Source organism: Triturus cristatus, chromosome 11 (assembly GCF_964204655.1).
Source record: "Triturus cristatus chromosome 11, aTriCri1.1, whole genome shotgun sequence".
Taxonomy (NCBI): Eukaryota; Metazoa; Chordata; class Amphibia; order Caudata; family Salamandridae; genus Triturus; species Triturus cristatus.
This window is the reverse complement of record NC_140594.1, coordinates 1085728103-1085755416: the sequence shown is the minus strand read 5'-3', so window position 1 is coordinate 1085755416 and position 27314 is coordinate 1085728103. Positions and strand designations below refer to the sequence as shown.

Sequence of the window (27314 nt, the reverse complement as noted above, 5' to 3'; positions counted from 1 at the left end):
AACCAGACTCTCGGGCGTGGGGTGTTGGGACAGAAAACTGGGGTCGCCCGGAGCAGGGCGGTGGCGCCGGGCCACGTTCCGATTCACAGGAGGTACTGTGGAGGGCTTGGACCAGGTGCGCTGCAGAACGTCCACTAGTGCCTCATTGAACTGCAGCAGAGGCTCCGAGGAGCTTGCTGATGGTTGAAGCACTTCAGTGAGGAGGTTAGTCCTCACGGCCACAGCAGGCAACACCAGCCCAAGGGCGTCGGCCGCCTTGCGCAGCACCACTGAAAAAGCTGCACCTTCATCCGAGGCCACAGTCGGAGGAGAGATGAAACCAGTGTCCGGGGAGGTGTCCAGACCACTGGCATCCCCCAGTTCAACTGCCCAGTCCAGTGATAAATGGGCCTGCCTGCCCATAGGATCCTTAGACCCCTCCCAGTTGCCCCCGTCATCTGATTCCTGATAAACAGGGGGAATAACCGGAGCCGGGCAGTAGATGAAATGTTCATCCATCGGCGTCGGAGGCGGCGTCGGACGGCACCGCACCGGCGCTGGGCCCGGACCGGGGCTGAACCGGGGAATGGCGTCGTCCGGAGAGATCCCTCGGGGACCTGCGGCGTCAGAACCGAAGTAGTCGACGGGGCCGGAGCCACTGGCTCGCGAGGTCGCCCAGTCGAGCCCACGGGGCCCGAAGGCGCGCCGGCAGGCGTCGACGGCGGAGCCAGGCCCCTCATGGCCGAGAGGAAGGCACTGATCTCCGCCGGAGTCGCGTCAGTCCCAGGGACTGGCGGGTATGGGGACGGATGCGGCTCCTGCGGCTCCGACGGAGCCGCGGGGGTGAGACCACGCGACCGGTCCTTCGACCTCCTCCTGGACGGGGACCTTGAACGGCACGGAGCAGAGTGTCGAAGCTCGAGAAGCTTACGGGACCGCTCCCGCCTAACCTTCGAGGTCAAGGCCTGGCAGTCGAGGCACGATTCCGCATCGTGGTCAGGCCCCAGACAGTAAAGGCACCGGCGATGGTGATCCGTCACCGACATCAGTCGGTGACAGGAGTCACAGGCTTTAAACCCAGGCATCCTACCGGCACCAGAGTCGAGTCGACAAGTAGACCAAAAAGAGTCAAAAAAGTTTAGTCAAAAAATGACTAAGGATAAGCTCTTCCCGGATCGGCGCTGTATGGCGCGGAAAAAAGAAGAACTGACGTCAGTGCGCGAGGGCGGCGTCTGAGTACTCCAGACGACATCATTCCGGCGCACGACGCCGACGACTGACGCGGAGCCGCAGACGACGCCTAGCTACGCGCAAGGGGTATTGCTGACGAAAAATCTTTCCAGATCCAGCCTGACGCCTGGGGATATTCTAAGGTGAGGAATCTAACGTGTTTCTTTCAGATAGATCTGGATACTTGCAGGTTGTGCCCAACACAGACTGCTTCGCTATCTCCAGGACCCCCTCTAGACCCATTTAAATTAAAGTACCCACAACTGGGGCAGGCCAAGAAGGTAGTTCAAACACTAAAAAATTAAGCTTTGCCTGCTGCCTTTCGTCCAGAAATGACAGTGTTTCCTTTAATTAACATAGCAAAACCCTTAGACCACATATCCTGGGTTTTATGTAAGCAAGATGGCGACCACGTAGGTTCACCTCAGTCGCGCTCACGCTACTGCCTCTCCGCCTCTCCCCCTCCCCCCCCTGCTTACAGCATCAGATGCAATGGGAGCTGTCTGTCTTGGCTCGGACCGGCTTGGCACCAGTGGTGACGGCCGACACGGCATGGTGGGTAAGCTGGCAGCTTCCTGCTTCACCGATGTCTCAAGGGGACCAGTGGGCGCGCTGACAGAACTTCTGACTCGGCTGACCCAGTCACTGTGCAGGACATGGAGTAGGTGGGCGGGCCCCACCAGTGGAGTCTCCAGGACTGCCTCTATCTCTTTCTTTTCCTCCAGTTTAGTACCTGGCTGGCTGGCTGCTTGTGCTGTGCATCATAGCCCCCCAGGCTTCCAAAAGAGAGGAAAGACGAGCTGCCCTCTTCTGCCCGGACTACTGCACGAACATCGGGGTCAAGACAGGAGTCTACCATAGCTCATGCCGCTGGGACTGCAGGTGAGCCAATTGACACGCATTCAGCAAAAAAATCGATCATAGAGTTTGAGGGCTGGTAGAAGGAGGAATATGCCAGATTGCGCTCAGCCTGTGGCTAAAAACCCAGGGGGACTCCTGGCTCCCTTGGAAGGGATTTCTGGTTCCAGCAAAGAAATCCAACCTCCGCCTCAGTCAGCAATCACCGACTGTTTCACAATTAAGGACACTGGGAGCGACCTTGCCCCCCAGGAGTTCGCTAAGAAGCTAGAACTGAAAAGACAGGCCTGGGTGCCGTCCGGGCAGGGTATGATCTGTCTGGCGGGCCTTTGGAGCTACTTGGGGGGCTCAATGTGGCAACTAATGGGACCTCCTCCTCTTGGGCATCAGGGCTGGCCCAATATGTGATATGTGAACAGGGTGAAGAGGTGGTAACCTCACAGAGTCCACCCCAGGCAAAGAGTGTAGGGCTATGTATGCCCAGAGTTCTGCTACCCCCGGAGGAGCATGGGGACGGCTGACCAAAACGTAGGGCATACTGAGTTGGTGGTGGCGGAACTAACATCAGATGGGGCTGACAACTTTTTTTCCCTCACGGATGGTTCAGGTTCTGAAGACTCCAACTCTTGCCTCACTGACGATAGGGCAGCTCTTCTACATCTGGCTCTAGCACACTTGAAGCACCTGAGACAGCCCTGAAACGCCGAAACCGGCAGAAGAGCGCCAAGGATAACACAGACTCCCGAAAGAGCAGAGAGAAATATACCATCGGTGGCGCACTGAAATGGGACTATTCCCATACAAAAATATATGGGATGCCAGATGTAGCGTCAGCTCCAGGTGAGACGGGTCTGGCTGCTTCACAGTCTGCGGGGATAGCTGCCCTAAATCCCGCTCTTGGGTTAATTTTGGAGTCAATTAAGGAGCACCATGCTGAGACCCGGGAGGATGGCAAATAGGACACAAAGACGCTAGAAGGTGCCGTCTAGAAGGTTAAGAGAGCTTGCTCGGAGATTGGCGAGCAGCTTAACTGTATAGAGGAAAGGACCATGGGTGTGGAGACAGATTTGGTAACCGTGAAAGAACAGGTTAAGTCGCATGACGTCCAATTGACTGATGTCCTGTGGAAGCTAGAGGACTTGGAGAGTCAGAAGGAATAATCTCCGATTTCTTGGGAGTGAGGAACGCTTGGAAGGGGACGACATCCGATCTCTCATGCTGGAGCTTCTTAGGAAAGCCTTTCCTGAAGTTTCAGGATGGAACTGGGAGACAGAAATCCAAAGGGTCCACCGGTTTCCGATAGCCCGGTACAAGGTCACTCAAGCCAGTAGAGATCAAAGGCAGTCTAGGGATATTTTAGTATTTTTGGGCAATTTTCAGCTCCGTCAAGCCATTTTTGAGAAAGCTTGCCCCAATGCCAGACGGAAATATCAAGAATCCTCTTTTTTCGTACTCCCTGACTTCTGCCACATAACGGTAGAACGCATGTGGTGCCTGCGGCAAGTGATTAAGCCCTTTCAAGATGCTGGCTTTGAAGCCATTTTTCTTGCACCAGCCAGACTGAAAACTATTGTCAGAGGGACTATAAAAAAATGTTACCTCTGAAATAGAAGCTAGTGACCATCTCAGTCAAGCACTAGCAGATAGAAACTAAGTGTAGCTTATTGGGGGTCACCCTATGAAATCGTTTTGCACAGGGGGGGGGGTAACCTTCGTACGGTGTGGTGGGCGCACCAATGAGCCTGTACTCAAAGAGGTGGGCCTTTGAGGTGATGGAGGGATAGCAGAAATGTATCAAGGCTTGTTTTCTCACTTCCTTCTCTTCTATTTTGCCTTTTCGGGGTTTTTGGGTTTTTCACGGTAGTACACTGATGCGGGGGGAATGTATAGGCAGGGACAAGGCAGGGGCTCGAGGTGTTCGATACCAGTTGCCATCACAGACCCGTGTGGTCTGGCTGCTTTCAGTGGTGGCGGGGCTAGGGTGATGGTTCTGGATGGGGTGTGGGGTTTCTGAGGGGACTAGGTGGATGGAAGGGTTCCGGTCGAGTTGGTTTATACAATACAGCAAGGCTTTCTTAGTTTGATTGTTTATGTTGTGTTACAAAAGGAAATGTGGCCAGAGGAATGTTTCCTCAAGACGTGAACTGCAAGATTATACGAGATTAGGCCTAGGGGGGTGGGGTCCCTGCTCGGAATCCGGTATTCCTTGGCTAGCAGAGTTGCTGGTTTGGCCAATTTCTGTGGGGCAAGTATAAGCTTCATATTGCTACCATAAACATATGCGGGTTAAACGATACATTTAAAAGAAGACGGGTCCAAGATCTTAAATTTTCAAGAGCAGATGTATACTGCAAACAGGAGACCCATATTGCCCGGATAGTGCCAGTTTGAGCTCTTTAGGGCTGAAGGTAGCCTGCCAAGGTTTTAGATATCTGATTAGGAAAAATATCCACTTCCTAAAGGTCATATGGCTGACTCATGGTCTTGGCTTCATGACGTTTCTAGCTGCCAGGGTGTCCTTTTGACTCACCAGTGCCCCGCCACCAAATGAGCATCACAACAAAGACCTACAGGCAGTGAGTGGCAATGTGAAGGCAGAGGTTTCCACGAAAAGCCATCAAGGTGCTTCGAATGCAGGGCAAATTGCAGATTGCCAAAAGTAAGTGTGTTGAGCTTCGCGCCACAAAGGATGAGCATGTGACTGCTGATAATGGTTACACTGTCAAACAATCCTGGAGCCCAAGAGCAAAACAAGTAATACCGGTAGAACAAGTGCTTAATCTTGTGGTAAATCTCTTGTTTACTAATTGGGAATTCAAAGTGCATACTTCTAGCAAGAACTTCCACATTTCAGCGACACTTACTTTACTTTATTAAAGGAGTTTAGATAGCACAGACCTAAACAAATGTATTTTACACATAACCAGAGAAACAAAAAGAAAAAAAGGAGCAAAGGGAGAGGAGGAACAGGTAAACAGACCTCTAGACAATGTCAGTCTTTAAGGTAAATCTCGAGGAATGAGGCAGGAAGTTCAGGGCCTAGATAACCAGAATAGAACAGTTTAGATGAACCTCAAGAACAGGCCAGACTTGAAGAGGGAATCTGAATAGGTACGCCTTGAGATCTTTACTACAGATCAACAGATTAAGGTTGGTGTTGATAAATCTGGAAGCCGGGCAGAAGAAAAGCTGGTTACACATTTTAAACTATAGGGTTTTTGGGATTTCCAAAAACTGAAAGAACTGTCACACTGTATTTGTTGCACATCTTATCGTTCGTAGTTTCCCTTCAAGCTAGACCGATAAGCCACTGAGTTGTGTCTGGCTGGTGATACAGGCTACTTAATACATGATACTGGCTTCCACAGGGAATCTCAATTACAAATAGCGGTTTGAGGCGTATCAAACGTCTGAAATACAAGAGGACATGTATTTTGCAGTCTATATATAAAGTCTATGGGGCTTCTGCCTTTTAAACAGACTAGTCTCATTTGGTTGAGAGGTATGTAAACTGTGAGCTACTTTGGCATTTTCAAATTGTGACTTGAATCAGTAGTTGATAAATTGCAAGAAGTAGTGAGACTTTGGGTCCAATTTAAATTTTGGTGGAGGGAGTAGTCACCACTGGCCTAGCTGAGGATCTTGCTTTCTCCAGAAAAATGAATACTCCACCTGCCAAATTTCTAAAAAGTGGCCACCTAGCATGTCATTTATAAATCAACCACTATATAAATCAGGCAATTATCTCCAAAGACAAAGTACATTTCCAATTTAGGTAGAATCAAGAGAGGAGACAAACTTGTGAGCGGTTTGCTCTGAGCCAACCAATAACATCTGCTTTTTAACATTTTTGGTGCACATCCAACTACAAAAGGCAGTTTTTTGCTCTGATGACACATCTACCTCCCAATATATAGGTATTACTGCCATGAATGTAACCCAAGTAGGGCATGCATTAGGTGCATATTTAGAATTAAAATATTGGGGTTTAATGGGTAGCCCTGCAGGATGTCACTGATGTTTCTTCACACTTGTGATTTAGCTCATGAACTATGAAATAGTAGGTTGTAAAATTCTTGCTACCTCAACTAAGCGGCCAAAAAGGATATTACAATCCAACTTTTCAAAGCAACGTGCATATTTAACAGCACCAAGAGAGGTCCATGTGCCTTCTGCAATATGCTGCGTAGCTGATCCATCACATTTTATTTGGCCATTTGAGTACCTCTGCCTGTTTGAAACGGTTCCCCAGACATGTGCAAGGCAGGGATATTGCTACTTTCTCCAAATTCATCCATTCTGCTTGGCCCACTCTGCTAACTTCCTATGTTACTCACACTTATCATTGCATCGCGTGTTAACCACTCAACTGACAGTCGCTGACATTTTAAAACACACAAACTAAAAACTTTGGACCATATTTGTGAGCTCAATTGATTTCTGTCAGCATGTGATAACTTTGTGCTTTACTTGTGAACTTCTACTTCTATTGTAATTTGTACCTACTGCAAATACAATAATCAGAAATGTTGTGAACAAAAATAGGATTTCTTAACTTTACACAATAATATAACCTTGCAAATAAGTGTGCTACCATGTTGGAAAGGGTGAAACAAACAAGGCTGGCAAAAACCCCTTGTTAATTTGATACCTTAATTGTTTTAACAGAAAAATGGAAAGCCTCTTTCCATGAAAGGTAGCATGCACTGCAGACAAGAAGGCGGAGTGGGTACGTCTTTCAAAGCTTTTCTACATACAGGGTTTGATGGAAAGGATTTTTGCTAAATCTCTAATGCTGGCATCTACTACACTATTTTACAGTAAAATGTTCAAATTTACTACTTGACACTCTGTACCTGTACTCTAAAAATACTCCGTAAAATAATGTTCCAAGTAGATCTCTGCAGTCTGTGCATCCGTCAACTAATCTATCAGTGGGACTTTGTAGAAACATAAAAGACATAACAATGTCATGGACAACTTATGTTATGTACAATCACAGATGTTTTTTCCTAGTAAATATGTGTAATTAGCTATTGTAATACATGTAAATGGAATTATGAGAACTCTTTTCTCTGACAATGCATGTTCCAGTCTGTAAAATTTTCTGACCAAGTGACACCCAATACATGGGTCAAATACAGCGCAATGTTTCTGCTTCTACTTTTTTGATAAAAGCTTTTTTGTTGTTTTTGGGAAAACAGCACTGTCACGTTCCAACAAAATATGGTAGGATGCATAGATTACAGTTCTCCCCATAGACCCAAAAATACTCTGATGACCTCTTTTCCCACGCTCCCTTGCTCCTATCAGCACCGATGAGCCAGTCACTCATCCATTGTTTTGTGATATTTGCATGGGCAACCTCAGGCCTTGTAGACCGTTCGTTCAGCCGTAGCACAGATCTCCATCCCACACGTCCATTCATCCAGGTCAGCGGGATTGGAGATGATCCAATGTCTAGTGATATCTTGTTGTGCAACCAAGAGGCTATAACCACAGGCAGCAAGCCCCTGTATTTTCAACTCTCTCTCGATCAATGTCGAGAATAGCATTTGTAGGGTTGAGGGGGGCACAGGGCAGTTTACAACCTCACCCTGCCTAGTGTAAACAGCAGAGCAGTAGAAAGCAAGTTTGGGGCATTTCTGTTTTCATATGACAGAAGTCTGCATGCGCCTCATTATAGCATGGGCAGGAGGGGTCCCTATATCTCCCAATATGGCAATGACTAGTGGGGTCATAAAAGGTGCGATGGAAGTACTTAAACTGTATCATTCTCAAATTGACTATTATGACCAGACATTTTTTCCTCAACCCACTCATAATCCTCCAGAGAACAGACAACTGTTTACCACCAGTCTTTCAGTTGAAAGAAAGGATCAGAAGAGTGTATTACAAATGATCCATAAGTAACCAATGTGCCTTTCATAGTGAGAGGCTCAATGTGGCTCCATTACAATTTTAGTTTCCAGCAGGTTAATCTCCGGGAGTGTGTGCAGTAGGTGAAGATATGGGTTTTCTGAGGACCTAGCACTGGAGTTGGCACCTCAGGCAAGGGTAGGACTCACAAACTGCAGAGTTCTGCAGCTTCAGCAGGGTTGATGGAAGACGTTGATGGCTCTGAGACTTTAAGAACAGGGGGCAAGTCAGCAAGCAAGCCCTCGGAGAACATGGGTGCCAGGAGGTAGAGGGAAAGTCCAGTCCTTCTCACTCCCAGGCAAGAAGCAGCAGGCAGCAGGCCAACACAGCTAGAAAAAGCTAGCAAAGTGGCAGTCCCTTCTACAGCACAGCAGCTCTTCTTCCTGGCAGAATGTCCGTTGTTACAGTAGAGTTCTGATTTGATGGTGTCAAGGTTCCAGTACTTCTACTCAAATGTGCCTTTGAATTGGGGGAGACATCAAAGAGGCCTTTGAAAATCACAAGGTCCCTGCCTTTCCATCCCTGGCTCCAGACACACTACAGGGGGGCATGCAGCTCTTTGTGTGTGGACAGGCACAGCCTTAGTCAGGCACAGGTTTTAGCTCCTCCCTCCCAATCTTCCTCAGGAAAGACCATCAGTCTGGTGATGGACCATCAGAATGCAAATGTCACACCCTGGCTCCCTTTGTGTGATTGTCTAGAGGGAATGCACAAAGCCCAGCTGTCACCCAACCCAGACATGTATTCAGAGACAGGTAGAGTCACAGAATGGTTAAAGTAAGAAACCATTTTCAGACTTACAATTTAAAATCCGACTTCACCATAAGTTGTGATTTTAAATTGTGAGTCCAGAGACACCAAACTGGAAATTTCCTTCTTCCCTCAATTGGAAATTACACTTAAAAGGTGTTTAAGGCAATCCAAATGTTAACCTAAGGGTGATGCAGACATTGCAGCAGTGAAAAATGAATTTAAGAGTATTTCACTGCCAGGACATGTAAAACGTAAAAGTAGACGTCCTATTTTTTAAATACACTACACCCTGCCCATGGGGCTACATGGGGGCTACCTTGGGGGTTACTTACCTTACATGTAATAAAAAGCAAGGTTTGGGCCTGGCAAGTAGTTTAACTAGCCAGGTCGAAATGGCAGTTTAAAACTGCACACACATGCTCTGCAGTGGCAGCCCCGAGTCATGTTTAAAGAGCTACTGAGAGGATGGCACAATCAGTGATGCAGGTCCACTAGTAGCATTTAATTTACAGGTCTTGGGAACATTTAGTGCACTTTACTAGGGACTTACAAGTAAATTACATGGGCCAATTGTGGATAATCCAATATTACCATGTTTTGGGTACAACGCATATGCACTTTAGCACTGGTTAGCAGTGATCACTGTACTGGTAATCCTTTTCTATGTCCCAATGAAGAAATAAAGAACTAATCTGCTTCCTCACGTGAATCCATAATTGAAGGCAGCTGCAGACCAGGAACATGACACTGCATGAAGTGAGAAAGAGTCCTGCTTCCAAGAAATAAGTACCAGATATGGCTACCTACAACTATCAGCAAGGATTAAGCACTGAGTCAGACACATATCTGAGGATGCATCAGAACATCAATGAAAACTTGAGACACTGACAAGAGTAAGCAACGGGAAATTAATTACCCTAGAGGCAGCACAACACATGGTACAGTAAAGCAGTTGATTAAAATATTTTACCCAATGTGGTGCGGTGACTATTATTGGTTTGCAAAGGACCTGCCTCTTTCATCAGTGCATATGCCCAAAAGAGTTATAGGAGTGAGGACAATGTCAAAGAGCAATCCGCTGTGATGATTACCGTTATTCTATCACAGGATGATTGGTCTCTCTCAAGTTAAAAAAAGGATTTAAACTCAACCTGCAAACTTCAGATAGTTCAAAAACCCTAGGAACCCCCTGCAGGTGGCCCTTTTGAGTAATAAATATAAAGAGGTGACTCCAGTAAGAAGGAAGTACTGGAACAACTGTGGGGATCATTAGTTTTGGTGGCAAATAAAAAGGACAGTAAGCTCTTTTGGACAGCTGTGAAAGACATGCGACAAATGAATCAGGCATTAACTCCTATTAGCTGCATTATCACTAGTGAGGTTTGGGAGGCACACTTCACAAACATCCATGCTGCCCTTTCAGCAGAAAATGAACTCCCTGTGGCTTCTGCCCATATGGCTGTGCACCTGACCTTGGGTGGGGTTGAAAACACTATAAGCCAGAGTATTGGGGGTATGGCCCATGGCCCGGATGGGGTACCATTAGATTTTATTAAGCATAACCCTGAATTCTGGCGTCCATTATTACTGAATGTTTTGAACAGTCTAACCCATTTTCCTTTACCTAGCACATGGTTAACCTCTGCTACAATTCCTTTTTTTTAAACTGCTCGCAACGATGCTGTGTTAATGGCTCGCACACCTAGGGCTCTGCCTCTTTTAGTCCAAGGATTTGTGGATTTTATGACCATGCTCGACCTACTTTTGCAAAATCTAATATTATGGCTTGTACCCAGAGGAAGTATAATTTGCCCCTGATTACTGTTGGCAACCATAGTTTAAAATGCACTAACACTTTTCTCTTACCTGGGTCTAGTTTTCGTTGCACTGTGAGCTTGGACGGCGCTTATTGCTCATTGTAGAAATACATTTTACAAGGCGATTCAGGAAAGAACTCAAGACCTGGCTGCTCGAATGAACAGATCACCACGAATCAGCTAGCAACTCCAGCGCCTTGCGACCCTAATGGGTTATTTGCCATGCTTTATACATCCTGGATTGATTGACTGAGCTACACAGGGAATTAAGAAGTCTCAACTCTCTCCCTGACCCCTACTGGGATTCTTTTATGTTAGTTTAGTGAGCATCCATTCATCATGTGCAGGATCCAAACGTCCACTACATGACAACATTACATAACTCCTTTTTGCAGAGGAAGGGAAGGCTTTTCGTCTATCACCGTCTATCATCTGAAATGTGACTGCAGATGGTACATGGAGAAAGTAGTAGCGAGTATCATTTGGCTGGCATGTGGACTGAGACAGCAATCCCACAAATGAATTTATTCATCTGGATTTTTGCACCTTTCCTAATGGCATATATCAATCCAACTCCTGAATGAGAATCCAGGAAGACGGTTTGGGCCATGCAGACTGTCCTTAAACATAGGTGTATATTTCTGCACAGTAAAGTAAGGTTCTTATTGTATTAAGTTTGGTACTTTCTGTATATAGGCTTCTTTACGTGGCGTGTGTAACAGAACCTGGAACTGCAAAAGGGAACAGGGAACCGTGTGCATGGTTTCAATACGTTTGACACCAGGGACCTTGCATGTGCATGCCACACGCCTTGTAAATTGGCAGAGTTAATAAAAATAAAACACATTTAGACTACAGGAGTTACTACAATGATAACAGTCTCCCGCCAAATAGGAGCCGAATCATAAACGCATTTATGAGCATGGGAAGTAGTGAGTGAGTAGTACTATTTCACGTAGTCATAAATGCCTTTGTGAATCAGTTCTAAAATGCCCAACTCTCTTCTAGTAAATGCGCAAAGAGGTCACAGATTTTTCTCTTTCTATTATTTGTACATGAATATGCCATGTATTTTCCCATTTTACATGTTTTGGAGTCCATTCACAGAGTTCTGTAAGAGTATGTTAAGGAGTTCTAGGAGGAGTACTACTTCTCGTCAGGGGAGACAGTGCAGGTTGTGCCTGGGAAGAAGTAACCAAGTTCCAGAAAGTCGACTCATCGAATGCCCATATTTATTTATTTATAAAGTTTTATATAGCGCGAACCAGATCCCAAAGGATATCAGAGCGCTTTACAATCGAACTAGAATTGGAAGGACAATAATGTAAACAACAAGTTGAAAACACAAATGATCATGATCCAAATGGAAGATATGTTAAACAACAGTATAGGGTAACGAAAGTGAGACACGGTATGACAAAAAAGTGTAATGGTAAATGTTGAAACAAAGGAAGTAGGAACAATGTTAGCGGGCCAGAGAGCCTAGCCCAATTACTGAAGGAGTTTATTCATCAGGAATCTTTTGACTTCCAGTTTGAACACCGTTGTTCTGGAGATTCTGCGTATTTCTGGTGGAAGAGAGTTCCATATCTTTGGAGCCGCGCCAGAGAAGGCTCTGTGACAAGTTCTCTTTTTGTTAAGGATAAGTGGTTTCAAGTGTAAGGTAGTGGCGCTTCTAGAGGCTCTTACACCGCAGGATAGTTCAAGTTTTTGTGCCAGGTACCTAGGCGTATTGAAGTGGATGGCTTTATGCGTCATAGTGTCAATTTTTAGCTGGATTCGTGCTTCGTAGGAAAGCCAATTTAAAGATTTTAGGACTGGCGATATGCGCTCATTGCGTTTGGTGCCTGTAACCAATCTAGCAGCAGCATTCAGAGAAGCCCTTAGCGGAGCCAGGGTGTATTTGGGCAGGCCACAGAGGGTAGCACTACCGTAATCCAGCCTCGGTAGGACAAGCGCTTGAACCACCTGCTTGAAATCCTTAAGTGGAAGGAAAGGTTTGATATTTCTGAGTGTCCTTATCAAGTGGTTTGCTCCTTTACATGTATTGCTGACATGATTTCTCATATTCAGGTTCTTGTCCATGGTGACTCCTAGAGATTTGGCTAAGTCTACGATGAACGGAGTGCAGTTGAAAGCAGTAAGGTGGCTAAGCCAGAGGTCAAGAGTGGGGGTGTGATTCTGAGGGGAGACGAGCAGGATTTCTGGTGTTGAGCAGGAGATGGTGCTCAGTTAACCAGTTTTGAGTATGCATTAGGGTGGTGTTGAGTGAGAGGATGTTCTCCGGGGAAGAGATTTTCAAATAGAGTTGCGTGTCGTCGGCATACATGTGGAAATGAATATCCATGGAGTTAAGTGAGTTTGCTAATGGTTCCAGGAAAAGGTTGAAGAGGATAGGAGATAAGGCAGATCCTTGGGGGACCCCCATGAGAACAGGAGAGGGCTGGGAGAGAGAGTGATTTGCCTTGACTCATTGCGATCTGTGGTGGAGGAAGGACGAGAACCACTTTAGCACCTGATCACCAAAACCCATCCTGTTTTGCAGAATGGATAAGAGGTTGTCATGATTGACCATGTCAAAAGCGGAGGAAAGGTCAAGGAGGATCAGGAGGCAGGATTCGTTTTGATCGAGAATCTTTGGAATGTCATCCATAACCTGAATGAGGGCCGATTCGATGCTGTGCCCCGTCCGACAGCCGGATTGATGCTGGTCTAAGAGTTGGTAATTCTCAATGTGAGCACAGAGATGGGATAGAACACATTTTTCAAGGAGTTTCGCAAGGGTAGGGATGTTGGAGATAGGTCGGAAATTATTGAGATCGGTCCTATCAGCGTTAGGTTTTTTTAGTATAGGGGATACTTGAGCTGCTTTTCGGCAATCCGGGATTGTGCCTTGAGATAGAGACGCATTTACAATCCTTGTCCAGGTAGGGATGAGTGCATTCTTTATTTCCTTGAAAATGGATGGGGGTAGCGGGTCATTGAAGTGGTTGGAAGGGTTGATATTCAGGAGAATCTTTGTGATGTCTTGTTCACTGAATGGGGTAAAGGTGTCCCAGACCGCATTGTTCTTGGGGTTCAGGGGGGTAGAGTTGTGCTTTTCAAAGAAGTCAGGTGGAGAGGCTGCTCTGGAAGAGAGGAGTACAGCCTTCTTAGCAACGAGGTCACAGGATATGAGTTTTGATTTCTCAATGAAGAAAGCAGCAAGTTCGTCACAAGAGGGTGGGCTGCCTCCAGGTTCAGATAGGTTTGGACCTACAATTGATTGCTGTTTGACCAATTCGAAAAGTTTCTTGGGACGGTTTGCCGCTTGATCTAATTGGTGTCTGAAATAGTTAGTCTTGGCGTTCCTGATTTGTTTGTAGTAGAGGCTCCTAGCGTCTCTTAGGAGTTTAAGTTGGTGCGAGGAAGGATTTGATCTCCAGGAGCGTTCAACTGCCCCAAGGTTGCGTCTTTCCGTGTTTAGGTTATCATTATACCACGGTTTGGATATTTTTATTGAAGAATTTTTATGTTTGAATGGAGCAGTGTCATTCATGATGTTGGAGATGGTCCAATTGTAGGAGTCAGTGAGTAACTGCACCTCAGTCAGGTCCGCTTGAGAGGAGAGGGCAGATTTACAGTGGGCGGCTAGCTCTACAGAGTTTATTAGTCTGAGGTCCCTTTTCCATATCTTTGATTTCATTGGTTGGGCCTTCCATAACTGTACCTCCTTGTTGATATAAAAAAGGATGCAGTGGTGGTCTGACCAGTCACATGGGGTAATGGAACCCAAGGTGACGGTCTGCCCTTTCGAAATAATGAGGTCTAGGATTTTTCCTTTATTATGAGTTGGTTGGTCACAGTGCTGGGTCAGATCATGATCATTTAGAAAGGCTTTAAGGCTTGAAACTGCAGGGTCTTTGGGGTTACCCCAGTGAAGATTAAAGTCACCAAGGAAGATTTGGGACACAGCTGAGTCCACATTGCTAGAAATTAATTCAAATAATTGCTCAATGAAGGGGAGATTGTCTCCCGGGGGGTGGTAGAAGGTGTGAAGTTTGCAGACCAGCAGGTTCTTACTTGAGATGTTGAGACAGAAATATTCACAAAAGGAGGGCGCAGAGGACTCAACAGGGGAGATCGAAAGAGTGTTTCTATGAATTATAACATGAGTGGGAGGTACTAGGATGTCTAGAATCGGAGTGGAAGCAGGCTTTAACCAAGTTTCAGTGAGGATGATAATTGTCTTAGTCCATGTGTTGTATGAGGTCGAAGATATCAGTGGCGTGTTTACTGGCTTCTCCACAGTTCTTACAAAAATTCTCTAGTGAATTTCATGTGACAGGGTATTAAGTGCACCACCAGTTAATGGAGGATGCTCATGCGATTTACAGAAAAAGACAACTTGGAGGCTTGACTGTTCTGGTAAAAGTAGTAGCAACTAAAATATCTGACATAGAAATCCTCAAATAAAATATTAAGATATTTTATGAATATTGGGATAATTAATACAGTCACAAAATAATAATTGGATATAGCTAATGAAAGCTTGATACAACAAATCAAAAATACACTAATTCGTCTACTGGAATCAAACTTCTTCGTGACAGAACTGCTGCCATGGTGACTGAGACAGTCTCACTTCCTCTGGTTTGGCTCTAGACTAGGACTTAATTATTGGGGTTATTAATGCTTAATGCAGCTGCTGGGTTTAAGTCCAAATACTTGAAGAAAGTGTTTTTTCTTCTGACCAACATTCAATATCAGCTTCCGCCCTCCCACAGGACATTCTTTAGACGACTGTGTGGAATTGTTTTTAATTTATTTTGCCATTTGTTTTTTGAACAAATGGTAAAATATATTTCCATGCTAGTAACTAAGCGCATGATTATGGGTGGGAGATTATGAGGTCAGCCCCTTTAATACTTATTTTGGAAATCTTTGCTTGCTCTTTTTGTGGAGATTAGTTGAGGTCTACAGTGCTTCAAAAAAAATAAACGTGCAGGAATCATATTACCACATTTAACTCATCTAGAGTAATGCTGTATTAGCGCATTCCCAAAATGTCATGGCACAACTTTGTGCGCAAAAGCTGTGCAGTAAGTCTACACACCTCTGTACAGAAATGCTTAAAAATATTTCTGCCACTTATTTTATATTTATGTATAGAAAAGGTTAAACTCAGGGTAAATACCCAAGATCCTAAATGTGGTAATGTTATTTCTGTATTCCAGCGTGACCCCCGATTTAGCACATAACTCTGAACGAGGACCTGAATATTCAAAATCACTATTGTTTCTCATCTGATTCCTGTTCTATATCAAAGGCAGAGGTGTTTTAAGACATAGGCAAAGTGGGTAAAGGCCCAGGGCCAATTGTCCAAGGTGCCCCCTGGGAAAGTGATTTTCTCCCTGTATCAATTATATTTTATTATCTACACCTTTTCTATTCAGATTCCCTACCTCTGCCTCAGATTCTCTCTCTCTCTCTACCTGGTGTCATCTTAAGGATTTTGAGACACAAGCCAAGACACATTTTAGCTGCTATTATTTGGCCAAGTTTCTGAAAATGTGATCTATAATTCAATGTGGATGGGTAACAACCTTCGAAGCTATTCAGAACTGAGGGCCCCAAAATATGACTTGCCTGTGGAAACAAAAATTCTCAAGATGACACAGATCGAAGAAGCAGTCATTTTAGTGACAGGTGGAGGAGATATGCGTGGCAGCCAAAGTGAAATGTAATTATGTCAGACATTCAAGGGATTTAACGAAGATGAAACCTGAGAGTTTCAAATAGTGAGAGACAACTTAAGAAGTATGTCTGGCATTTCCTCACACAGTTCTCTTTGATAAAGTATCTGCATGTCCCTCGCATTAAGCAACCACACAAACACTCCATGATAGGACTTCTTAAACAGGACTGCACTAGAATACTACACACATCTAGCATGATTGTGAAAAACCACAAGGGGACCGGGAAAAGGCTCCAACAGATGATAAAGGAAGTAGATGCCTTAAACTGAGTCTGCTTAATATATTTCAGATATACAACAAAGTTTCAAGGTGTTTAAGATTAAATAAAAAATTCAAATGGAACATGTGGAAGGTAGTCATGGTAGTCTCCTTTTTGCACTCAAAGTACTAGTACATTTACATGAAAAGGTTTGCAATCCTACAAGAAGTATTGCTCCACTCCCCATGAAAATCGGAAAATTCCATTCTAGCCATTATCTTTCAGATTACAGCATCAAATTATATTCTTAATTCACATTCTGATTATTAACACTGTAGATTAAAATAGGGAACTTACTGTTCCATGGTAGTTCCTATACATTGGCATCATCAATAGCGCTGTCAAATAGTCTTCAAGTTGTTTCTGAAATACAAGCATAACAATTATGGTTTTCGTTGAAATGTTTTTGCTGTTACCAGAAATTCTCTAAATTGTAAGTTTGGTTTTTCCAACTAAAGGGGGTATTGCCTTTGAAAGCACCAGCAGCACGAGTACGACATTACCTCTACAATCATCAAATATGACGAATTTGCCAGGAGAGAGGAATAGCAAATGAAAATGTTACTTACACTGGAAGTGTCTGTTTGTGGCATACAGTGCTGAAGACTTGCATGCTGTGCATATACCTGCCATCTAGTTTTGGGCTCGGATGGATGCAAGTTGTTTTTCTTCAAAGAAGTCTTTCGAGTCATGAGGTAGAGTGACTCCACCTAATGCTGGCAAAGCGCATGGGAATCAACTTCATTGTTGCAGTGTTTTTCTGCATCCTGTGTAGATGGAGCATAGAGATATAGAAAAAGATGTATTTTGGTAATTTTCTGTTACGGGAAGCCCTATACGATTTAGCACGGCCTACCAGTAAACGGGAATATAATGGTTTCTCCTTCTTTGTAAGACCAGATTATGCACATCCAACAGTTGAAAGAAGATGGAGAATGTGACAGCTTTTCACCCCTTTTGAAAAAGCTGGTGCTACTGTGTTCCTACAAAACCCTTCTCGCTTGAAAGTAATCTTCAAAGGTACCACTCGCTTTTTTAACAGCGAAATTCAAGCGGAAGGTTACTTGCAAGAAATACTGGATTCTGAAAGGAAAGTTAATTAATAACATTAAGGGGGCTAGATAATTTCCTGAGACTTAAAAATTAATCACTGTCGTGATATAGACTTAAATTTTCTTTCTTTTTTGTGGTTTGTTCTTCTTCCTTTCCTTTTTTTTTTTTTCTCTTTTCTTCCAAACTCCAATGGCGGGGACAGTGGCTCTGAGAGCGATTGTGGTGTTCGGACCACACAGACGCCCACACCTAGATCCGGCCGGACCTAGGATGCCTCAATGGGTGGTTGAGGGGGCTGGGAGGGATGGGGTGGTGGAAGGGGTTGGAGAGGGAGGGATGGGTTGGTACTGCGGGGGTGTAAATCAAAAAAAGAGAACTCATGATACTATTTTAAATATAATCAGATTAAGATTTAAAGTCGTAACAAGGTATGTAGTCAAACGTGTCTTTATTATATCAGGTGGGAGGTTGACGAAGGAAGGATTTAAAATAGAAGTATGTCAAAACTTATGATCTGCTTATTGAATATAGGGGGCCTAAATGACTGGAAAAAAAAGAGGAAGATTAGAGGAATTTGTTAAATTTACACGTACAGATATCATTTGTATTGAGGAGACCCATCTGCCTTGGGGGAAAAGGCATTGGTTCAACATAAAGGGATACAAGATTCTATCCTGCTCCACCCAAACGTCTACTATTAGGGGGGTTGCTATCATTGGTAAGGTCGGTCTGGGGGGAGCTAAACGATTTAAGGCGGATACCATGGGGCGGTGGGCATTATGCGAAATGAATTCTGGTATTACTATATGTAGTATATATGGGGCTAATAGCGACGGCCCCGATATCTTCAATCATATTGAGAAGGAGCTAGCAAGCTGGCCAGTACCCATAGTGGTTTGTGGGGATTTTAATATCTCTGCAGATTTCGAACGGGGAATAGGTTATACCGGGCGAAAACCCCGGGTGTATCGGGCAGTACGCTCAATGATGGATTCACATGGTTTGAGGGATGTTTGGGGCAGCATTGAATCAGGGAATTCAGGTTTTACATATTTTTCCCACCCATTTAAGAAATATTCCAAGCTGGATTATTTTATGATTACCGCCACTGAGATTAGCTTAGTAGAAATCAGCAAATTACCTAAAATAATTTCAGACCATAATCCATTGTTATTAACAATAGCTTTCAAAAGACCAGCTAAACCATTGAGACCATGGACTTTTGATAAGAAGCTCTTAACAGATAGCACATATATAGCATATATGAAGAATTGGTCACAGGCCTTTTTTGATGCTAATAGATATAGCGCATCACGAAACTCTGTCTGGGACAGCTATAAAGCTGCCTTAAGGGAAGAAACCAGTAGCTACACCTCTCGTAACTGGAAACGACTCAACCTAGAAAAAGAACAATTAATGAATAAATTAACAGCAGCGGAGGAACAGCATAGGAAAGATATATTGGATAGAAGGTCGGACATTATAAGCTTAGAAAGCTGAGATACAAAAGCAATTAGCCGAAAAAGCTGCCGCTGAACACCAAACACAAAGAAGGAATATGTATGAGACGGGGGAGCAAGCTGGGAAAGCATTGGCATTACGTATTAGACAAGCGACCTCGAAAAATATTATCCCACGCATAGTAGAGCTAGGTAGGATTTATGAGCAGCCAAAGGACATTATAGATGTCTTTAAAAGATACTATCAAACACTGTATCAGGAAGACATTGTGATAGTGGAGCCATTGGCTGAGTGGATAGGATTGGGGATCAAAGTGGTCCACAATGATAGAGAAAATCTAGAACAACCTATCACTATGGATGAACTCTCGGATGCCATACAAGATTTAGCAGCAGGGAAGGCCGCAGGCCCAGACGGTTTACCAATTGAGCTTTACAAAAGCTTTTTTGAAGAAACATCACTACTTCTGCTTGACCTTTTCAACGGGGTTATAAATACAGGTTTAATCCCTGAGTCATGGATGAACACCAATATAGTGGTGTTCCATAAAAAAGGTAAGCCCACGGAAAATCCGGGTTCATATAGACCCATATCTTTAATAAATGCGGACAATAAACTATATGCTAAGATCTTGGCAACCCGCCTAGGACGGATCGTTAGGTCCCTGGTCTCTCCCTGGCAGCATGGTTTCATCCATGGTAGGGGAACTACAGATCATATTAGACGAGCGATCACGTTGTTCAATATCCATGCTGCAGGGGAGGGAGGGGTCGCAATGATCCTCCTAGATGCGGAGAAAGCTTTTGATCGCGTCAGATGGGAATTCCTGTGGAGTGTGCTCGTCGAAAGTGGGTTTGGACCAAGGTTTATGAAGGCTATTCAAGCGATGTATGCCACCCCAGTGGCGAAAATTAAAATGATGGGTGAAAGTTCGGATAAGATTGTTATCACGAGGGGGACAAGGCAGGGATGCCCATGCTCACCCATATTATTCGCACTATATATCGATCCTCTAATACGCCAAATAATCAACAACACAGCAATTAAACCGGTAGTTACGAATGGATTTCAAACAAAAATTTTGGCATATGCCGATGATCTAGCTGTCATTACCACTGATCCCGAAACAGCTATGCGAGAAATAGTGTGTACTACGAGTAAATTTGGCGAACAATCAGGCTATCGTCTAAATGTGGGTAAGACACAGGTGCTCTGCTCCAAGAACATAAACAAGCTAGACTCCAGATTCGTTGACTCTGTGGTCTACCTGGGGATAACGATCAACGCACAACCGGAGCTAGTAATTAGAGACAACTTTATCCCTCTCATGGAATCCATGAAGGAGAATCTGAAAAGAATGGACACCCTACAACTCTCAATAATTGGTCGCGTCAACGTAATCAAAATGACTATGCTCCCCAAGCTGTTATATAAATTTCGGTCGATCCCCTTTAAAATAGAGGGGAAAATTATTAAGGAAATAGAATCCATCTTCATGAACTTCCTCTGGCAATATGGTAAGGTTAGAAGATCTATGAAACACATGTCTTTGCCTCAGGAAAGGGGTGGTCTGGGAATGCCAAATATCAGATACTATCATTGGTCTTGTCTTCTTACGCAGATGGCTATCTTATTTGAACCAGTGGGAAGTAGTTCAAACTCCCCGAGAAGTCAAGATGCGATTCCATCTATCTTTGAATTACTACTTGGCAGTGAGGCTACTGGTGTTTTACTAAGGAGAACAGAAAGGAAATATTATAGTAAGTCGAGACTTAAGACACTTGAAGGAATAGGGGGGGTCTGGGTAGCAGCTCAGAAAGCACTGGCAATCTCCAAATATAATCACCACACCCCACCCCACTTTGGAACTCTGGCCTTTTTCCCAATCTAAGCAATGATGGGTCCTGGAAACACTGGGCAGGAAAAGGTATTTTGACACTGGGGCAAGTTATTCTTAGGGATGAGTGTAGAACTCTGGAAGAATTTAGACTAAGGCACTCCCTTCAGGGTATACAAGACTATAAATACGCTCAGATGGTCAGTACTATCAGATCAATAAGGCCCCGAATCATCTTAAAGTGAGAGGTGTAAGTTATTGGATTATCTGAAGGTCGGTGAACCTAGAATCAATGGTGTGTACAGGCTGTTCTTGCAGGAATCCCAGGATGATATCGGTAAAACCGAGGCAGCCTGGGCTGCAAAGTTGGAGGATCTGGATATTGACCTGGACAGAGCCCTTGAAATGGACAGAAGATTCCTACGATCCTCCAATTTAAGAGCTCAACATTTCAAAACATTATTCAATCTTTATTACACCCCCTCTAAACTTCATGACTGGGGCAAGAGGGAGAATAGCAACTGTCCCAGATGCTGCAAAGGCCCAGCCGACATCGTTCATATGTTTTACAAGTGCAAGAAACTAGAATCAATTAAAAAAGAGATTGAATCATTCTGGTCAGGACTGTTGGATGCCCAAATAACCTTGTCTCCGACACTCATGATTATCGGATGTCAAAGTCAACTGAAATTAAATACTGAGACTGAAGCTCTAATTTTTATTTCCACTGCTGTACTCAGAATCTTAATTTCAGCAGCATGGAAAGATACTGAGGCCACAACCTTTCAAATGTGGCTATCCAGATTACTGGGTATACATAATGTGGAGGCGGCTCTGTATCAACTTAAGGGCAAAAAATTAAGCAATTTGGGGTTGAAGATTTGGGCACCAGTAGCTGTTTGGCGCACTAGTAGATTGTTGCAATCCTATTGATTTTCAAGAATATGGTTATGGTAATGCTCTAATTCTTATATTTTTTTTTTTTTAGTTATGTCTTCTTTCTCTTTCTTTCTCTGTTTGTGGTAGCCGGTACTATGTTTACTATACGCATTTCAATATCAATATCAATATGTATACCACAACATTCCATGATTTACAACCTCCAATCTCAATCAGATACTAGAAATGTAATCGTCAACCGACTTCTACATACCATGTACTTGCTTTATTTATATTTTATCGCTATTTTTGTGGTTTTGCCTATATCTTATCAAGTTTTTCTCTTTTTAGTCAAATTTATTCATACTGCATTGCCATAATGTAAGTAGCATTTTCTATTCATGGCACATGCAGCTGTAGATACCCATGCTGTGCATAGACTGTGCAAAGACTCCCTTAAGCAGTTCTCCCTTAAGGTGGTGGTTAAACCTGAGAATGTTGCAAAAGACTGATAATGTGCTCATAAGACCGCCGGGCCAACTCTAGCTTGCTGGTGAGCTAAAAGAGCCACACAGTAATATTTAGTTCAACTACATCCAAACACTAGTTCAGAAAAAAGTGAGAGAGGACAACATGTGCTGGGTACAAAGAAAAATTAGATCTTCACACAAAAAAGATCACACTGAAACTGAATCTAAAAATCCGTATGTTCAGGTGGAGTAAAGCATTGCGTAGATGGTCAAGAAAGGTCTCCTACTGCATTAGTAGGGGACATTAGGATCTATGGGGTGGTGAAAGACAATACAGTCAAGCTATAAAAATGACATAGAACCATCAGAATTACAGCTATTAAAAGATCACAAACTCTTTTCTAATATGCCTTTCATCCAGCAATAAGGGAAAACACCGAACGTATAAAGAAAGTAGTATGGGAAATGAACCCCCTTCTTTGACACAATGAGCCTAACGTGCACTCCTATGCAAACAGTTCATCCTGTAATAGAAGCACAGTAACATGACCTCTAAACAGTTACCTCATTAGAATTCTCCTTTATCAGTAAAGTCAGCAGCCAATGACTAGTCACTGTTTCCTGATGCAAGAGCAGTGGCATAGATAAAAATATAACTTGGGGATGAAAATTCCTATTTGACTATTCCATCCAGTAGGTTTCAACATCGATTGAAGTGCAAGTAACAAGATCGAAGTATGCAAAGTCTTCTCAATTACTGAAAAACAACGATGAATTCCTCAGGCACAGGACACTGTTTGAGGGTTACCTGGGTCCTCTTAATTAGCACCAAACAGAGCTAGCACAAGAGAATGAGAAAACAACTGTATATTAAACTGAGTTCATGGGTACCCAATACAGCTGTTAAGTACAGAGAATGAGAGGCAACCACTCTTTAGATCAGTGATTCTTAACCTGGGGTTCGGTCTCGGTGTCTCTCTCTCACTCTCTCATTCAGCAATATAAGAACAGAAAGATGATGAAAAGTAGACTCATTCGAAGCACTGAAAAATGCCCATCAAAGGAGAACATGCATTGGAGCAGAAAAGACAAAATGATATGCTAGCAAACAGTATTTCGCTTTGTCTTTTAAAAATAACATTTAAGTTTTAAATAATCCAAATTTCGAGATTTGCATGTTTTTGTTTGTGGATTAAATAAAATATTTAGTAAAGAGTGTATTTGTTCAATACACACTTGTTTTTGTGTATTTTTTTGAGGTAACTTGGACGGGAGTCCCCAGAATCTCTTGAGAACCACTGCGGTTCCAAAGAAGACGAAAAGTTAACAACCACTTCTGTAGATCTTAGCTGTTGAGCATCAATCCAAGAATGTCAGATCAATGTCAGATTTTCAGGGCATTTGCAAAAGAAACATTTAACTGCAATGTTTCTATATGGAACTAATTTTAATTCTCAGTTGTTAGGAAGCAAAGCTAGTATGGCTCTGTCGCCATCCTAAACTTCAGCAGTGTACCCCTGTACTAGATTGTGAGTGGCAACCTCATGAGGTGAAGTGATTGACTTTCCGTAATCTATGCTACTTGTAAAGCCAATTTATGAAGCACAGAGTTTCGCCCTGAAATACAGTACAGTTTAGATAAGGGAAAATTAAAAGTATACTATTTCAAAAGTAGTAATTCCTGTTCCCTAATCTGAAAGGATCTAGCATCATAACATGAAATACAAAACCAAATAATAAAGTTTACATTTTTTGCAATTTACATACGTATGTATATGTATGCAGTTATTTAAGTCTTTAATTACAGAACTACATTTCTACAGTGTACATATTGCAAACATTAAATATTTCTTAAGATTGCAATTTTTAACACTTACCCTTCTACTGGAGGTATGTTCTTGCCTAGCTGTTAAATCAGAGGTTCGGGGCAAGGAAGGCATCTCCCTTCCTTCTCCTCTTTTGATAGTTTGCCTTCGAACGGTGTGACTACAAATGAAAATAGGTATTGAATAAAAATGTCCTTGGAAAACATTCAAAGACCTCATCTATATGACATATGTCAGATGGTTGCAGTTTTCGGTGCAGAACCTACCTTCTTGTAGGAATCGGAATCCTCATTAGGGCTTTGTATCTTAGAAGCTCTCGATGAAGTTCTTGAAAATGTTTGAATTTCCTTTTTACTTGCCATGTGAATTCCCCGTGAGTTAGTTCAATTGTGTAAATATTCGGACTGGGCACCTAAAGAACAAAAATAAAACACAGTAATAAAACTAACCAGATGGTCAAGAAAATATTGCAAAGATTTGCCTGTCATGAACATTCTGGCAGGTCAGACGTCTTTCTGACAATGGAAATTCTGAAAGATTAAAACTCTCTACCAGAGTTGTTTACTTTTTCGGTAAAGAACTTTCACTCTAGGGGAGCTCAAAATAGCATACGATATGAGCTATGAAAACAGAAGGAGGAAATTAACAATCAAATGGGAAAAGCCAAATAGATCTAGTAAATGTTCTAAAAGGATATGACTATTAATAATATCAGAGAATCTCTGGGGCAGGTTGGAGGATAGTTTGATATCTCTGGCGACAAAACTTAAAGGATCTCAACCTCCAGCAATCAGATTAAATATCCTAAGTCTGACTGACTCATAGACAGAGGACACTTATGTAGCACAATAATAACCTTAATGTGCGTCCAGAAGCTGGTGATCCACTCACCCTGTCCAGTTAGATGCACCCTTCTTGGGGATCAAAGGATTCAAATGCTGTACGTAGGGATCATCAATGATTAATGCAAATACAGACACTGTATACCCAGTAAAAGGTAAATTCCTTTATAGACTCACTAAATATGATGCAGAAATTTACAGGAAACCGATGCAGATGACTGCATGAATTGAAAGAATCCCCTGAGCAGCAGAAATCTACATGATTTTCCACTTTCAGGTGAGACACAAAAGACACTAAGGTCCAAAAGTGTTTTTATAACAAGTGTGCTTCTCTGGTCAAATAACAAGCCTTGGCTGCTGCAGCTACTTAGGAGTGCAAGATTAATCTGCAGTCAAAGAGGACCAAACATTTTCAAGCTTGAGTCACCAGAATGGTCACACACAACTAATTAATGACAGCTTACACACACTACTTAACACAAACTCATGACACACGATTACCAATTCAGCTTTAGAAAAGACACAAATCTAAATGTCATCTGCCTATGGGATCACGACAGAGTTCACATATACACTGAAATGGGGACTCGAATTTACAAGCAGTGCCTTAAACTGAAATATAGAAGTACTAGTCTCACTCTATAGAGTGCATGTTTGCTCTTGAGAAATACTGGTACTCCTCGCCCACTAAATGGATTGTACATGTGCTGAGAAGGGCATGTGTTCTCCCTTCTAAGTTAAAGAAGTGCAGGTACTTAGTATCGGACAGAACCTGTCCATTTAAAGCACGGTTTACACCACAAAAGTGTAAGGCACGCGGGCAGCACCTGGAGTGCCATGGGTATCTGTTGCATTTAACATTGCAAGAATGAGAAAATATCTCAGAGTACTGTCCCCTGATACCTGGTGCCACACCACCACCAGAAGATCATTAATAATAAAGGCACCAGAGAGTCACAGAAAGGGCTGAAATACCACCCGTGCCCAAAGGCACATCATCGCCACAAGACCAGCACAGATGTTGTTCTATGAATGGATCTAACATCAGACTCCCATTTGAAGACGTTTTCCAACTGAGAGAGGTTCAGCAGTCCAAAACCTTGCCTAAATATCCAACTTTGCTACAAGATGATCACTAGCAAGGCCGTAATCAAGACTCGGTCTCGTCAACAGCGGACCTATTTTTCAAATCACATTGGCACCTGATAGACGGAGAAATCTATCGATTTGGACTGCTCCTGACGTCATTGGTCTGAATGTTTTCTTAATGGTACCATGAGCGACAGGCCTCCCTTACGAACAATTATTAACAACTGTTTATTTCGATACTCTAGGAAGACAAAAATAAACAAACCTAAAATCTGGCTCAACAATGCTAACATTTCTGACTAACCAGATAATGGTTACATAAAAACTCAAGCTAAGCGTAATAGATATCAGAGAACAAAAAGACACATCTCTAGTAAAAATAAATGACGGACTAAGGTGAAGAAAAGCTGACCTTCGAGGTGGAGGTGAACCGTTCCACTTCCAGAACTTTTACTTTTATCGGGCAACCAGGGATGCACGTCTTAATACCCGAATCTTTAAATCCTTTTGTGTTGTAAATGGAGTAGAAGGGGATTCCTGTATCAAAATCACAAGAGCAGAATTGTTTGAACAGCACTGGAATATAAACAACTTTTTGCACTGTAAAATACGGATATGTGCATTATTCTGCGGTTTACTGCACACCCAAGATATCATCTGTTCAGTAAATCCTTCAATGTTTAAGTGGCCATTTTTATTTTTAAACAAAAAAGGAAATCATTTGTTTCGTAAGTTCTTTTATGATCATGTATACAACACAATCACAAAGTAAACATACTTACCTTTTGCAGATGCACAGAATCGTTGAAATTACATTAATACCACCTAAAATGTTGGTAAACGAGAAAAAAATGCAGTGGTATAACTGCATAAAAATGTTAAACTAGCTGTGATCCTATGTGCAGTAAAGGCTGCAGGATTGGGGTCAGTGGCTGCAAAGCAGGGTCAAACCCGTGGCTAAAAAGTGTGACAACTTTTGTAATTCTATTGTGGGCTTCGCACCTAAAGGTAACTAAATAAAATAGTTAGTCTGAGTATACACTTAACCAGTAATTAAACAGGTTTTTTTTTTTCTGCGGAAAAGGTTGTTGACATTCAAATGTATCAGCAATTTTTTAATCGTCGCCACAGAATGACGTTCAGTGAGTCCCCTGGGAGGGAGTTATCTTACTGTGATTGGAACAAATCTCACAAAGATTCTACACAGACCTCTGCAGCAAGAGCATTGGCCAACAGGCCTATCTTTCTATAATTGGAAACTGACTAATATGTCCTACACAGATCTCGGCAATAGGTGCATTAAC

At 43.1% G+C, this 27314-nt stretch overlaps 1 protein-coding gene across 4 annotated transcripts in view; it reads right to left on the bottom strand.

Moving 5' to 3' along the window:
• The window catches only part of PLD1 (phospholipase D1), a 422898-nt gene that overhangs the window by 201931 nt on the left and 193653 nt on the right, over positions 1–27314 (bottom strand). For all 4 annotated transcript variants that reach the window (XM_085635446.1, XM_085635443.1, XM_085635445.1 and 1 more), the window contains 4 exons: positions 26423–26547; positions 24346–24491; positions 24131–24239; positions 16851–16916 (listed from right to left, as the gene is read on the bottom strand). In XM_085635446.1, the coding sequence (XP_085491572.1) occupies positions 16851–16916; positions 24131–24239; positions 24346–24491; positions 26423–26547 (446 nt within the window). The remainder of the gene's footprint in view (positions 1–16850; positions 16917–24130; positions 24240–24345; positions 24492–26422; positions 26548–27314) is intronic.